Raw genomic sequence first — 15,202 nt, 5'->3', positions numbered from 1 at the left:
TATCTGCAACTCTTTCTATATAGAAACGATTTTCCTGCATACCCCTGGAGTACGCGTCGCTGAGATGTGATGCAACTGACTTGCTTTGCTCTCCCGACTTCATCTGCATGTAAGAAACCCACGATGCCTCGCAAGTCTTATGCGCGAGTGAGTTTTCGTGCTTTCTGAAACCAGCGTCTTTTTCTAGGGCTTTTTTCCAATTACTGTATCCACCACTGACAAATGCAGATTTCTCATTGGCGCCAGTTGAAAACATTCTGCAAGGGTAACAGAAAGCTGCGTCAGCCCGCGCGCTGCACTCCAACCAAGGAAATAGGCAATGCCAGTCCGAGTTGAAGCTCCTGTTCAATTTGCCGTACTTCTTAGATGGAAATGGGTTCAGTTTTGGCTGTGTGGGTTGCTCTGCCTTGAATTTCGAAATGTCCAACAGGCCTGCATGGTCGGCATCTACAGAGGCGGTGAATTCGGTCGCAGAATCAGGTTCATCCCTTGCTGCCCACGATGCGGAAAGCTCGTCATATTCGCTGTTCGTATGCACTGGCGAGGACGGGCAAGCGTCGTCAGAAGTGGTGCTATACACAGACTCTTCAAGTGGAATCGAAACCGAGCACTGAGTAGAATTCTCTTGTTCTTGGAGCGTCTCCCAGTCCTCGGTTGTTGAAGCAGAAAGCTCGGGGGGGGGGGGGGGGGGCGCCTTTTTGCTTGGCCCGCTTACTCGAAGTCGAAAAAAGTCGGCAATGGACCTTTTCTGCAACATGCTGAGGCAATTAACCCAATGTCCTGTGTACGGTAGACCGCACGTTGGAGTGGCGGCAAGACGGGCTGGCGTTTCCTCCTGCGTCACAAGCACTTCTTGGGAACGTTCGAGTATGGTGTAGGAAAAGGCTCCCACGGTGTTAGAAAAAAGTATTTGTCTTACACCGCGGGAGCGAGAAAACGAATCTAACACCGCGGCAGTTTGTCCGCTTTGTTTGTTCGGCGTGTCGCATTGGCGCCGCCGAAAGACGACACGCGCATTCCGCTTGCCGTGTTCTGGCTTCGGTTATATACTGCTCTTCAGTGATGCGCCTGGGATCTCCGCATGGCAAAGGTTCAACTCTGCCCAGCTGCCGAGCAGAGTTCGCATGAAAAGGCATTGGAATCGGCTCCGTATATGAACATCTAAGGTTTCAAGCCCACGCTGTTTGCTTGGCCTGTGTTCTAGTCCGCTTATGGACGACACGTGTATCCTGCGTGGTATATGCGTGCTGTCTTGGGTTACCCAGAGCTAGCGGTTATGCGACTCTAGCAGGGTGAAGCTTATTTTCTACAGAAGCGGTATGTGGGGGGAAGGCGCCTCAAAAAGAGGCTCTCGCATCCGAGGCGAGAATTCCGGGGGGGCTCCAGCCCCCCCGTGGCCCCCACTGGCGCGCCCCTGCGCAGCAGCGACCGTTATTGAGAGGTCGTGCTGCGGATTTCCTGGGTAAATGACGTGACAAGTGCCGACATCTTTTAAAAAGGTGGTTGATCCCTCCGTAATAGGAATCGGAATAACACGAAAGTAAATCGTGCCCTTACAGAAGTAACTCAATGTTTACTGTATACATTGATATAAGAGAGTTTGTACAATGTGTATCGATGTCTGGCAGCTATAGCACAGTTTAACGTGGATGCACACATTTTGATGACTGGTGGTACATCTCCATCCGGACGATTAACGTACATGTTTTATGATTAAACAAACCCTTGTGGTAGCTGTAGTAGTTAACGGTGAAAGCGTAATCGGAGAACGAGGTGTGATAGCCAGAAGAACGTCGCATATTGGAAGCAGAACTTGGTCGCCATCCCGCGGCATGTTAAAATGTGATTGAACACCACGGCCGGACTAGATGGAAACGCAAAGCGCGTCGGGCCGCCCCGGTAGGCCGGCCGCGATTTTTCTCGGGGCGAGCGCGTAAGCGGGGAACGCGGTGTTACAGCCAGGTGAGGCAGGCGCGCGTCGCACAGAGAGAGATATAGTAAAACGTCTTTGTTGATGTTTGAAAGGCAAAGAAGCACGTGGGAGGAACCCCTAGTCTGGGGACCCTAAGATGACTCCAGCGACGAGTCGGGCCTGCTGTATTACAGCTCGGAGGACCTCGGGAGGTCCGTCGCGGAGAGTATCATCCCACAGCTCCTCGTTACGCAAAGGGTGAAGGAAGACTTGTAAGGGAGGGAAGATCCTTTCAGTGCACTCAATTGTGACATGGAAGGTCGTCGGCGAATTACCGCAGCTGGGACAACGGTTTGCATAGCAATGCAGGTAGAATTTACTTACAGATACAAGATTTGGGAACATGATGGTCTGCAGCTGGCGCAACGCTACTGCCTCCTCTCGTGAGAAAGATGGCGGTGGCACGCTGTAAGTGCGATGGTCGTGCGTATAATAACGAATGATGTCTTTGTAAGTGAGAAGAGGATCCCCCCCACCCTGAACTGGTCGCCTCGCCATGCCGGGCCGCCCGGAGGGAAATTTCGCGGGCTACAGCGTGAGCTCACTCATTGCCCGGCAGAGAGGCATGACGAGGGGTCCAGAGTAAGCGGATACAAAAAGTAGCGCTTAATTCAGTGTGCGGAATCTGCTTGAGAATTAGTTGTGCCGCTTTTGGGATGCCATGCCCTGACAGAAATGCCCGGCATGCCTGTTGCGGACGGCGTTGCGAATCGGACGGCCTCGAACACGGACGGCGTTGCGAATCACAAGAGCAACACCAAGAATTTCACCATAAGCGGCATTCGTCCCACGCAGAGCAGCACAGTCGTGCAGGGAGTCGGTGCCATCGAACACTATGTGTAATCCTCGTTAGTGCGTGCGGTGTCCGTGTATACATAGTGTTCATGTGACGTCACTTCCGCGGCTGTCACCTTCTCCCGCCATCCCTGGGTACCTGCCGTACTTCACGTGTTGCAGCGTGGGGTGTTGAGGGGTTGTCAGTTGTTGCTGTGCGCGATGTTGAAAATCAAGCAGTGCTGTTTTTTATTGCCGTACTTTGACGAGCTCATCGGACCAGGAAGCCCTCGATTGTTCGCTCGATACGAGAGTATAAAAATATAGGATCAACATGTGCGGCACGTCAACCCGTACCGGATTTCTATCAGCAGAGATGCCACCGCAGGCTACGGCTTGTTGCGCGCCACGACCTACGTGGGCATATTAACTCGTTTATTTCACTACAAATTGCGGGGACCAAGAACAAGTGGAAGCCCAAAGTTCCTCGAGGCCCACAGTATTTTACGAGTGGATGAGTGAAGCGAAGCAGCTCCCATCGAAAACGATTCGTCGTGCAGAGCTAGGCAAGTTTACAAGACATGCGGCCCACGCCGGCAAAGTAGTTCATGCAGCGCCAAATCGAGTATTCCCAAGTGTTTTAAACAGTGATGATGCTGAGGCTCTTTGATCGGCATTTGTGGAAACAGCCGGGAAAAACACTTGTGCGAGTGCGAGGTAGACACTTCGCGTGGTACCTACCGGTAATGCCTGTCACTTTTTCTGTCTGGTATGCTTCTGCCGCTTTTTTTACCTCTTATTTTACTTCCGTTGTTGTGCGCTAATGAGCCCCTGAAAATGACGGAGAATATTTTAGGCGATTACACAAGGTTAAAAAGAACGGAGAGTTTCCCTGACCCCCCACTCGAACCGATCGGAATGTTAACCTAGAGGACTTATTTGCGCTGTACTTCGAACCGCCAGTGAATGAAGTTTGTTTCGCATCCGTTTTCTCAGTTTGTTTCAATGCAACCCCCAAACCCCCGCGATTGTCATCACGATTTCAACAGCCTCCCTAACCCGCTGACTGTAGCCGCAGTGGTCGTGGCGAAGTTTGTAGGTAAAGCAATCACGGTAAGCTATCTCTGCTTACAGGTAAGTACTTAGGTAGCGCTTCCTCGTAATGAAGTTACGTCTGAAGACGCGAATATTATCGAGGTTCCTCAAGTCATTTCTGTTAATCCGTGCCAGCCAAACAAGCGTGGTGCTTTTCGGAAAGTCGCAATGTGCGTTCACAAAGTCAGGTAATAACTTTCGTCACAGAGAACACCCCGACGCTTTGCTCCCTGTTTGTGGGCTGCAAAATCGACTTTCTTCACCAGCAGGTGATAATTACACAAACTTGCATCGTGAGGCCGAACTCAGCGCGCGCAAGCGCGAGGAAATAACACGGCAGCGGTCGGCGACAGCGTCAGTAGGTACCCAGGCATGTCGGTGGCGCTTTCCGGAACCGACGAAGGGGCGCTGCGTGACGCACGTGCCTCGATGTTTTCAAGCATGCGGCTGAGGTATCGTACACGAGATTTTCGCCCTCCATTGTCAAGCACGGGGTGCATGTTACGTGGTAAGGGATGAATACTTAGCATTTTCGGTATCGCAGGCGCTAATGTAGTGGGACGGGTTTCAAGCTGAAGCGGTGGGACGGAATATCCTAGCCGTGAGAGGAGATGGAGGCCAGTAGGGGTGAGTAGGAGGCGTTGGCGCTGACAGACCCAGTCTGCCTCCAGCAGCTCGGCGAGGATGTTGTGTGTCCCCAAATTAAGAAGACGACGCGTGGGACTGTAGGTCGGAAGGCCATGGGCCAGCTTAGTGGCTTTGCGAATCATTGCGTCTATTCGCAGTTGCGATTGGGTCAACCGCTGGAAGGGCAGGTGATATGTCAGCCGGCTGATCACGCAGGCCTCCACCAAGCGCAGCAGGTCTCCTTCTCGAAGCCCGAAACGCCTGTTATAGACCCGGCGGATCATTGACAGAATTTGTTCAATTTGTCGGGATAAAAGGCCAACGGTGTAGTTAGCTTTGCCATCCGCTTGAACGTGTAGTCCAATAATGCGGGCACGATGGACTCATGGTATGGGTATGCCATCCACATGCACGATGATAGTGGAAGGAGGGGTAGTGCTGCGGGGGCGAAGGACTATAAGCTCTGATTTTTTCGAAGCGCATCTCAGGCCTCCTTTTTTGGCGTACTCAGTGACAGCGTCAACCGCTTGCTGCAGTCGGTCCTGGATGTCTCCGTCAGAACCCCGTGTCGACCATATGGTGATGTCATCCGCATAAATAGCGTGGGCGACATCGGGGATCTGGTCGAGTAGTGGGGGGAGCCTTGCAAGCGCGATATTAAATAATGTAGGTGAAAGAACTGGGCCTTGTGGTGTCCCACGTCCTGTAAGGCGGATCGTGCCCGACCGATGTGATCCCATTCCCACAGTGACAGTACGATCACGAAGAAATGAGCGGATGTAGTTATACATTCGAGCGCCATAGTGCGATTCCGCAAGATTGCAAAGAATGAGGTAGTGTTCAACATTATCGAATGCCTCCTTGAAGTCTAAAGCAATGAGGGCTCTCGTTTGGGCGCGAGACGGAGGCCCTAGGACTTCCTCCCGTAGCTGTAACAACACATCTTTGGCTGGCAGATGAGCCCGGTATCCGAATAGACCTTTCCAGAAATCGCAGCGCCGCGCCTTCCCCTGGTGGATCGGCGCTGGGGCATTATGGGAGAGCAGAGCGCCGGGCCGGCGGAACAGACGCTTTCCCGCGTACGCCTGCTTTCGTCGCGCGCCGTGAGTTGTTTTGGTGGGTGTCATGTTCGCGTCATGTGCTGCTATAGTGAAATAACGGCTGCTTCTTGACTCTCCGACTTTCGTGCACGCACCTTAGACTGTGTTGTTTGTCACAAAGAGCCGGAACCATCACCGAACATGCTGAAGAAGAAGGAAGGCGGCGGACAAACGTGCTGTGTTCCTGGATGTGATAACAACACGCGGAAGACACCGTACGTTTCGTTTCATTGCTTTCCGAAGGACAATGTTCTTAGAAAAGAATGGATTAGAAGAATTAATCGCCGAGGCACCGCAGGGCGGTTTTCTTTGTGGCAGCCGTCGAAGCACCACAAGATATGCGGAGCTCATTTTAATCGGACAGGACGGAAACAGTACATGGATCGCTATCCTACTATCTTTCCTCATCGAATGTACGCGGAAAGAGGACTGCCCGTAAAAGCCGGTAAGTGCGCATCAACTAATCTCTAGAAGACGAAAATTATTTAGCCAAGCGAAACGTAGCACACGCGAGAGACACACAAGTCTCTCTCGTGTGCTGCGTTTTGCTTGCGCTAAATAATTTTCGTCAGTATGCACCAACTAGGCCCTCAGAAAGTCCTATTAATCTCTAGAACTGTAATAAATCTCTTGCATTTTCCTTTCAGCATCTGCCAAACGTCGAAAAAGAGCGCGCAGTGGAGGAGCTACCAACATCATTTTAGAGGAGGAACAGGCCATAGGCAGCATGGTCGAAATCTGGACCACGCAAGGTATACAGTACTAGCGCTCCTTACGGCCTAGTAACATCACTCGTAGTGCTCTCTTACTGCAGGGGTAGTGTGAGGACAGGAGCAATTAAGAATGGAAGGCGTTGCTTTCACAGATATCCTCCCACGTCTCCTTGTGAAAGCTTTCAGCACCAAACGTGGTTCACCTGATGATGATCTTTTGCATCACTGCTGTTGACGCCACTGACATGGGGCGCCGACGGTCAATTTCCACATTTGAAAAGATTAAGGCTTTTGCACTAAAATGAGCCACAGATACCGTGTCTCTGTGTTGTACAAATATTAATTCATATAGTGAAAAATGGTTTTAAACAAAACGCAAGTTGCCCACAATAACGAGATAACAGGTGTCATTAAAACTTTCACGTGCCAAATTAGCTTGGCATGTAGAGAAATCTAGTGCAAGTTTTAAATTTATTTTAATTCAGCATATTTGTTCTTTAGATGACATGCAATAGTTTTGAAAACCACTCCAAAAACGTTTTTTTGTTTACAGAGGACTCATCAACTTGTGCTCTGCCATGCTCGTCGGCTGCCCTTCCTACAAGTAGCGGATCACCTGAGCGCCTTGAAGTCATGGGTGCAGAGCCACAGCATGAGAAAGGTAAATTTTAATGTAGCACATAATCTATGGATTTTCCTTCAATAGTAGCACAGAGTGATTTTGAAGTTTATGCTATATGAAGACCACATGAAGGAGTGTTTTTTTTTGCATTGTGAGGCAAGTGTCCAAGTACCAACCACGATTTAAACTACGTACTGGTGGTTTGATCAGACCCACTATCATTGGTCTCCATTATTCTATGTAGCACTGACCATAGGTCGGCAAAAAAATTGAAGCTCAGTCGGACTCACTCAAGAAACTATTTTGCTCTGAGGGCTCCCTCGGACTCAGACTCACTAAACTTTTTCTCAGCTGTACTCACTCGGACTCAAACTCGTAAACATTGCTCAGCCAGACTCACGGCTTGACCAGAGCCTGACTGAGTTGACTCATGAGTCCATTAGCGTATAATTAGCCTTTTCTATCATGGTGTCAAAGCTCTTTTAGCGCCAATATCTCATATATAATCACTGCTCCGCGACATGCCTTCTGATCTTGTACCTTCAAATACGAGTTATCAGTGGTTTTACTCCATTAAAGACATTTCTGATAAGATACGCAGCTAAAATGAAGTGTTCTTACAAAAACAATTCCCGTCGAAGAGTTTTTCAGGAAGGTCACTGCACCCCTCTTCCCCCCACCTCCCGTCTCCCAAACTCACGCCTCTGATCAATAAATATTGAGGTGGCGCATGAACGCTAGTGTGTTGAGATATGTAGGATTACACTTGAGTGTAAGTGTAAGCTGATTTAAGGCTGAAATCGATGCTGAAGGTGAGTATGTAGGACCATAGGTCGGCAGTCAAAGGCTAACTCAAGAAATATACTAACTAAATATATACCAAATAAACTAAAAAATATAAACTAAAAGATATACTAAATAAACTAACTCAAGAAATATAGTCTGAACTTTGGGCTCACTTGGACTCAGACTCACCAAGTTAATCCTCAACTGGACTCACTCGGACTCAGGATCACTAAAATTTTCCTCCACTGGGCTCACTCGGACTCGATCTCACCAAAGTATTACTCACCCGGATTTACCCAAACTCACTCACAGCCCGATCTGAGTCTGAGTGAGTCGATTCATGAGTGAGTTTGACGATCCATGACACCGACGAATATTGGCTTTTGAGCACTGGCGGTAGAGTTTGCAGCGCTTTGTTGAATAATGATTATTTGTTGGTCGTCCTACATACTCACATTTTCTATCTCTTGAAATAGATGTCGGTCTTGATGCGAACTCCAGTAAACATGCAACGCTCAATCTAGAGGTACCTGCATACACTGTTTTATACTTTCCATAATGAGGTGTTGCACTAGATATTCCATGCGGTACTTTCGCCTGCCAACCCTAACAGTTACACTATTGGTATTGCATATAACCGGTTGTTTTGTGCATTGGTGCTCGTATCCCTGTGTGCATATGCTTACCCATATTGGTGCATTTCTTCATATTCAGAGTGGGACCACAAATACGCCGTCGGGCCAGTATCTGAGGCTGCTGTTCTCTACAAGGCAAGAGTCGAAATACTGCTTACTACCTGCAGAGAGCTTCAGGAGAAAAATGACAAGCTTCAGAAGGAAAACAGCCACCTTGCAGCTAATTTAACAGAGTTGAAAAGCAGGCTTCACAATGAAAAGCTGCAGCGGGCACAAGAAAAAGTGAGCACTACCAAAGGAACCACAAGTTTTGAAGAAGTATTTAAGGATGAAAGATGGCTGCAGTTTTATACTGGTTTCACTTCACTGCAACGATTTGAGTTCTTTGTGCAGTTTATAGAAGCTAAGCATGCAGTAACAAAGACATCAAATACTGGTCGACGAACCCTCCTCAGTGTGACAGAACAGCTTCTTCTCATTCTATGCAGACTTCGAGTAGGATTGCTAGAGGAAGATTTGGCATACCGCTTTGGTGTAAGCTCATCTACTATAAGTAATCTGTTTTCATATTGTGTAGATTTTCTGCATGACATTCTTGTTCAGATTACAATCTGGCCGTCACGTCAAGCAGTGTCCATTAACATGCCAGAATCCTTCAAGGCACTGTACCCGTCAACGAGGGTGATACTTGATTGCACAGAACTGTTTATTGAAGCTCCTTCCGATTATAGTGTCCAAGGTGACACATTTAGCACCTACAAAAGCCACAACACTGCCAAGGGACTGATTGGAATTGCACCAAATGGTTTCATTTAACTAGTTTCCGACTTATCACCAGGTCGCATATCCGACAGAGAAATAACACGGCAAAGTGCATTGTATAACCTTCTGGAGCCCGGTGATAGCGTTATGGCAGACAGGGGATTTCTTATCAGACAAGATCTAGAAGAACTTAGAGTATCGTTGAACATACCACCCATGATGAATGGTAGGAAACAGTTGTCAGCTAGTGATGAGAAGAAAGCAAGAAGCATTGCAAACCTCAGGATCCATGTGGAACGTGTAATCCGAGAGGTAAAGAAGTATAGGATACTTCACGGCGTTTTTCCTAATGCCATGGCATGCAAGCTTAACAAAATTTGGAAGATTTGCTGCTATCTAAACCATTTCACTCATGAGCCTTTGCTTGATCGTCAGTGCAGTGTGGTACGGGAATGAGGTGCACACTAGTTGCACTACATTTTATATGCCAGCGGACATAAACAGGCAATCTTAAATATCTAATAATAATAATTTCTGGTAGTACAGTGGTCGCAGTGCTTGGTGCCCGATCTTTTAAGGTCAGGAGCCGTGAACACAACCACTGTACCACCATGGCAACTCTTACGTATCTGTAGCCCAATGCTTGGTTTCTATTATCACCCATACTTAAGCGTGGAGCCTACTTTCAACATGAGAGATAACCTGCGTGTGAGAACAGTCATTGTCTTGGTAGAATGTTCTGCCTCTTCACTGTTCTTCACATCTGCATTCATCAGTGCATAATAGGAAGCATGCTTCTTCATTGCTCGATGATACTTCAGGATATGCATTTTTGTGTATGCTGTAGCTAATTTTGACCTGTGTTGAGATGTTTGTGTTCTCATTCACTGTGATTATGGGACTGATTTTATACGTGAAGCACGTCATGTTGATTGATTGATGATGGTGTTTATTGGCGCAAGGGCCAAGTGTGGCCAAAGAGCGCCAGCGCTATGACAAATGGAGTACGATGGGTTATGTAAGGGGGCTGTAAAGTGGCCTAAAACAAATAGCTTTATCCAAGCTTAGAAGATATAGAGATTAAAAATATGACAATGGCGCGTGAGGTGGTCGATGATTATGGGCTGTATGGCAGATAGTCATAATGGGGTTCATAAAATTATGCACGTGGCACCGATACCTCAGCTAGGTCCTTGCGCGCAAGGGCTAGGAGGTAGGTGCTTCCCTTTAAAACTGCTGCAGCAACAACCTCTCTCAGGAGGTCGCGCTGCTGTCTCCTGCGTAGATGACTCGAAAAAATTTAAGTTCATTGAGAAATGCTAAAAGTGACTCTGTTTGAAACGCGGCTCATTCCCGATGAACATTGCAGGATGTAACGGCAGATGCTGGCGAAATGGCAATGGAAAATACTTTTTCCTGTGTGTCTCCAGCTCATGGCATTCCAAGAGGACATGAAGAACAGTGAGAGACTTGCCGCATTTTTCGCAGGTAGCTGGTTCAGTGTCGGTCAGCAGGTAATTGTGTGTGCTATACGTGTGACCGATCCTTAGGCGGCAAAACATAACTTCTGTTCTCCGTGTTTTTGACATTGGTAGCCAGTTACCTATGTGGGGCTTAATTGTGTGTAGTTTGTTGTGTATTTCTTTGTCCCATTGTTGCTGCCAGTAATTCCTTAGCCTTTTCCTTATAAATGATTTCAAGTCTATTGCCGGGAGACTAAAGGAGTGGTTGCTCGCTCTTGTTACCGCCATTCCCGCAGTTTCATCGGCAAGGACATTCCCTTTTATACCTCTGTGTCCAGGTACCCAGCATACTATGACATGCTGGTTTGACATGTATGCTGTACACAGGGCGGCATAAAGATTATTTATTACAGGATTTTTACTTTTCCGGAGACACTTTAAAGCTTTGACCACACTAAGGGAGTCGGTGAAGATTACGGCCTTCTCTATTTTTGTTTTAGTGATGTGCTTTACAGCTGATAGTACTGCATAAGCTTCAGCAGTGAAGATAGTTGTTTCCGCATCCATCACGTTCGATTCAGAGAAGTTAGTGCCAAGAGCTGCATAAGATACACCAGTTTGTGACCTTGACGCATCTGTGTAGAACTCCGAGCAGGAATACTTACTCTGAAGTTCAAGAAAATGCATTGTGATGTGTGCCTGTGGTGCATGTTTCGTCACCTCAATAAAAAATGTGTCACAATCAAGAACTTGCCAGAGCCACGGTGCTAACGCGTTTGCAGGAGCCATGAGACGATGTTCTAGAAGGCCAACATCCATGAGATGGCAGAGGCTCCTCACACGGAGTGAGAAGGGCTCCCGGGCCGTTCGGCGATTCTGATAGAGGGTGGTGCATGTGGTATCATTAACGACTTTATAACATGGGTGTTGGGGGTATGCATTTACCTTCAGGAAGTATTTGAGGCTGGAGTAGGTTCTCTGGAGATAGAGAGGCCACTCATCCGATTCAACGTAAAGACTCTCTACTGGGCTAGTTCTGAAGGCACCGGTTGCAAGGCGGATACCAAGGTTGTGAACGGGGTCTAACATTTTTAGGGAGCTGGGTGAGGCAGACTGGTATACTACAGCTCCATAGTCAAGGCGTGAGCCTACGAGACTCTTATACAAGCTCAGTAGGCATCGTCTGTCACTGCCCCACGCTGTACGCGCCAAAAGTTTGAGAACGTTCATTGCTTTCAGACATTTTGCTTTTATGTGTTTGAGGTGCGCGATAAATGTTAGTTTTGAGTCTAATATGATGCCAAGGAATTTATGCTCAGAGCTCACTGATAGTCGTTCGCCACTGATCTCTATGCTAGGGTCTGGTAATACTCCCCTCTTCCTTGAGAACAGAATACAGGTACTTTTTTGGGGATTTAACTTAAATCCGTTCGCATCTGCCCACTTGGATACTTTGTTCAGAGCAAGCTGCACTTGCCTCTCGCAGATAGCGATATTGCACGACTTAAAACCAAGTTGCACATCGTCCACGTAGACGGAGTAAAAGACTGTGCGGGGTATCACAGTGCCCAAGGAGTTCATTTTTATGATAAAAAGAGTGCAGCTCAGCACACCACCCTGAGGTACACCTGTCTCCTGCGTGAATGGTCGTGACAGCGCATCACCTACTCTTACGCGAAATGTCCTGTCGGACAGATAACTCTCAATAGTGTTTAGCAAGTTGCCGCGGACACCCATGCCGGAGAGATCACGAATAATGCCGAAACGCCACGTGGTGTCGTATGCCTTCTCCATGTCTAAGAACATTGACAAGAAAAACTGCTTGTGTATAAAGGCATCCCGTATGATCGCCTCTATGCGGACAAGGTGATCTGTTGTGGATCTACCTTCCCTGAAACCACATTGGAGGGGGTCTAAAAGATTGTTACTTTCAAGGTAATGAAGAAGGCGCCGGTTTACCATTTTTTCAAAGAGTTTGCAGAGACAGCTCGTCAATGCTATGGGCCTGTAACTATTTGCCAAAGAAGGGTTCTTTCCTTCTTTGAGGATGGGGATGACAATAGCTTCTTTCCAAGCAGACGAAATAAGGCCTGAAGACCATATCCTGTTGTAAAGACAAAGGAGTGTTTTCTGGGTTTCTGGGTGCAAATGTTGTAACATTTCATATACTATGCGGTCAGAACCGGGGGCAGATGTTTTACAACAGTTAAGGGATGCCTGAAGCTCTGCAAGGACGAATGGTCGGTTATATGCTTCGCTGTTTGTACCTTTTCTTTCTATTGGCAGTTCTTCTATTCGTGTTTTATATGTTTGAAATGTCTCTGAATAGTTCGACGAACTAGATATATGTTCAAAATGTACGCCCAGAGAATTTGCCTGGTCTTCTAAGGTGTCTCCTTCAGTGTTTACCAATGGTAGTCAGTGTGGTTGGCGGCCTCTTATTCTGTTCACTCTATTCCACACCTTTGCCTCGTCTGTATAGGAATTGATGCTTGATATAAATGCTTGCCAGCTCTCTCTTCTAGCCTGTCGGCGCGTTCTCCTTCCTTGAGACTTTATTTGTTTAAAGTAGACTAAATTTTCTGCAGTAGGAGAATCGCGGAGCAAACCCCATGCTTTGTTTTGATTCTTACGGGCGCTCAGGCACTCGTTGTTCCACCATGGTACACGGCGTTTGCAGGATGATCCATTTGTTTTAGGGATACACCTAGATGCGGCAGCGATAAGAAATGCGGTGAAGTACTCAACAGCACCGTCTATACTTAAACCACGTATTTCAGCCCATTTTAACAGAGTTTCATTTAGGAACTGCTCCCAGTTCGCTGAGTCCACCTTCCATCGAGGGGACTGAGGGGTATGTTCATTGGATTCCGATGTTTGCAGAGCTATCGGGAAGTGGTCGCTCCCGTACGGGTTTTTAATTACATGCCATTTCAGATCAGGTAGAAGAGTTGGAGAGACAATGCTTAAATCTATGGAAGAATATGTTTTATTTGCCAGATTATAGTATGTAGGTTCTTTTTTATTCAATAGACAAGCGCCGGAGGTGAACAGAAACTGCTCCACCAAACGACCTCGTGCATCGCATCGGGAGTCACCCCATAGTGTGCTGTGTGCATTGAAGTCTCCAAGAATAATGTATGGTTCTGGTAGCTGATCTATTAGAGATTGAAATTCCTGTTTTTGAAGCTTATGGTGTGGGGGAATGTAAATAGAGCAAATGGAAAGAAGCCTATTCAAAAGTACCGCTCTAACAGCCACTGCTTCGAGAGGGGTTTGTAGATGTAGCTGTTGACACGCTATATTTTTTACCACTATAATCGCTACTCCACCAGACGATGCCAGAGCATCATCGCGGTCTTTACGGAAGGCAATGTATTGGCGAAGGAAGTTTGTGTGTTTTGATTTGAGGTGGGTTTCCTGTACACACAGCACTTTTGGAGCATGCTTATGGATGAGTTCCTGAACGTCATCGAGGTTTCTCAGAAGACCTCTCACGTTCCACTCTAAGATTTCTGTCTTCATATTGAATATAAAATAGTGCTGTGTGTACGGATTAAAAAACCTTGGTACTTATGTAGCAGGACCGTCATCCGGCCCCGTTACGGGTTTTTTGGCTTTCCTGGCGCGGTCCTGAGAGCCGCGCCGGTCCTTCGGCCCAGGAAGTGCCGGAGTTGTCTCCATTACTTCCTGGGAGGCACTGGATGCCCGCGGGCGCGGCCTTTTGTTCGTGTTGGAGACCTCGCCTGACGAGGCGAAGTCTTGAGACTCGACGACCCTGGAGTCGCGAGGCTCTGTGGCTGAGTGGGTGGAGCAGCCTTAGCTACTGCCACCACGGGGGCGGGTGCCATAGCCAACGGCTCGCTGCTAGCGGGTCGTTGGTGAGGCAGAGGCTGGTGCGGTGCTGCCCCCTTTCGCGCCGCATCAGCATAGGTGTTAGTGTGGAATGGCGAACACCTTTTGCGAGCTTCTCTGAAGGAGATGTTCTCACGGACTTTTAGACTGATAATTTCTGTTTCCTTTTTCCAGTTTGGACATGATCGGGAGTATGCGGCGTGTGCACCGTCACAGTTCACACAGTGAGGTGCAGCTTCGCAATTGTCAGAGTCGTGGCCTTGAGCTCAGCATTTTGCGCAGGTGGGTCGACCACGGCAGCTGCGAGAGCCATGGCCGAACCTTTGACACTGAAAGCATCGGCGAGGGTTTGGTATGTAGGGTCTGACTGGTGTTTTTGTGTACCCAGTTTCTATGGTTTGTGGCAAGTCGCTGGAATTGAAGGTTAGTATCAGGTGTTTTGTAGGGATTTCTTTATTTTCCCGTCGGATGACTATGCGCTGTACGTTCGTAACATTTTGGCCCTTCCAGCCTTCGAGGAGCTCGGCTTCAGACAAGTAGATAAGATCTGAGTCAGACACGACTCCGCGTGCTGTGTTCATAGAACGATGTGCTGAGACTGTTACAGGAGTTTCTCCGAATGCCACAAGCTTCTTCAGTCTGGTGTGCTGTTCGCTATCACGGATCTCTAGGAGGAGGTCTCCGCTCGCCATTTTTGTTACCCTATAGCCCGGGCCAAGGGTGTCAGTTAAGCCTTTTGCGACAACAAAGGGAGAGAGAGTTCTGGCTGGTTTGTCAGCTGTTTCGCTGTGAACTACA

General features: G+C 47.9%; 1 protein-coding gene across 1 annotated transcript; it reads left to right on the top strand.

Moving 5' to 3' along the window:
• Positions 1-5,709: 5,709 nt before the first annotated feature.
• On the top strand, positions 5,710-14,756 carry LOC119378774 (THAP domain-containing protein 11; the record flags this gene model as incomplete). Its single annotated transcript, XM_037647802.2, has 6 exons — positions 5,710-6,013; positions 6,216-6,320; positions 6,835-6,942; positions 8,404-8,780; positions 14,579-14,628; positions 14,687-14,756. Coding segments are annotated over exons 1-6 (1,014 nt in total), but the record flags the coding sequence as incomplete, so codon positions are not given.
• Positions 14,757-15,202: the final 446 nt, after the last annotated feature.

The sequence above is a fragment of the Rhipicephalus sanguineus genome, unplaced genomic scaffold, assembly GCF_013339695.2.
Source record: "Rhipicephalus sanguineus isolate Rsan-2018 unplaced genomic scaffold, BIME_Rsan_1.4 Seq9735, whole genome shotgun sequence".
Lineage (NCBI taxonomy): Eukaryota > Metazoa > Arthropoda > Arachnida > Ixodida > Ixodidae > Rhipicephalus > Rhipicephalus sanguineus.
This window is presented reverse-complemented; position numbering and strand designations above follow the sequence as displayed.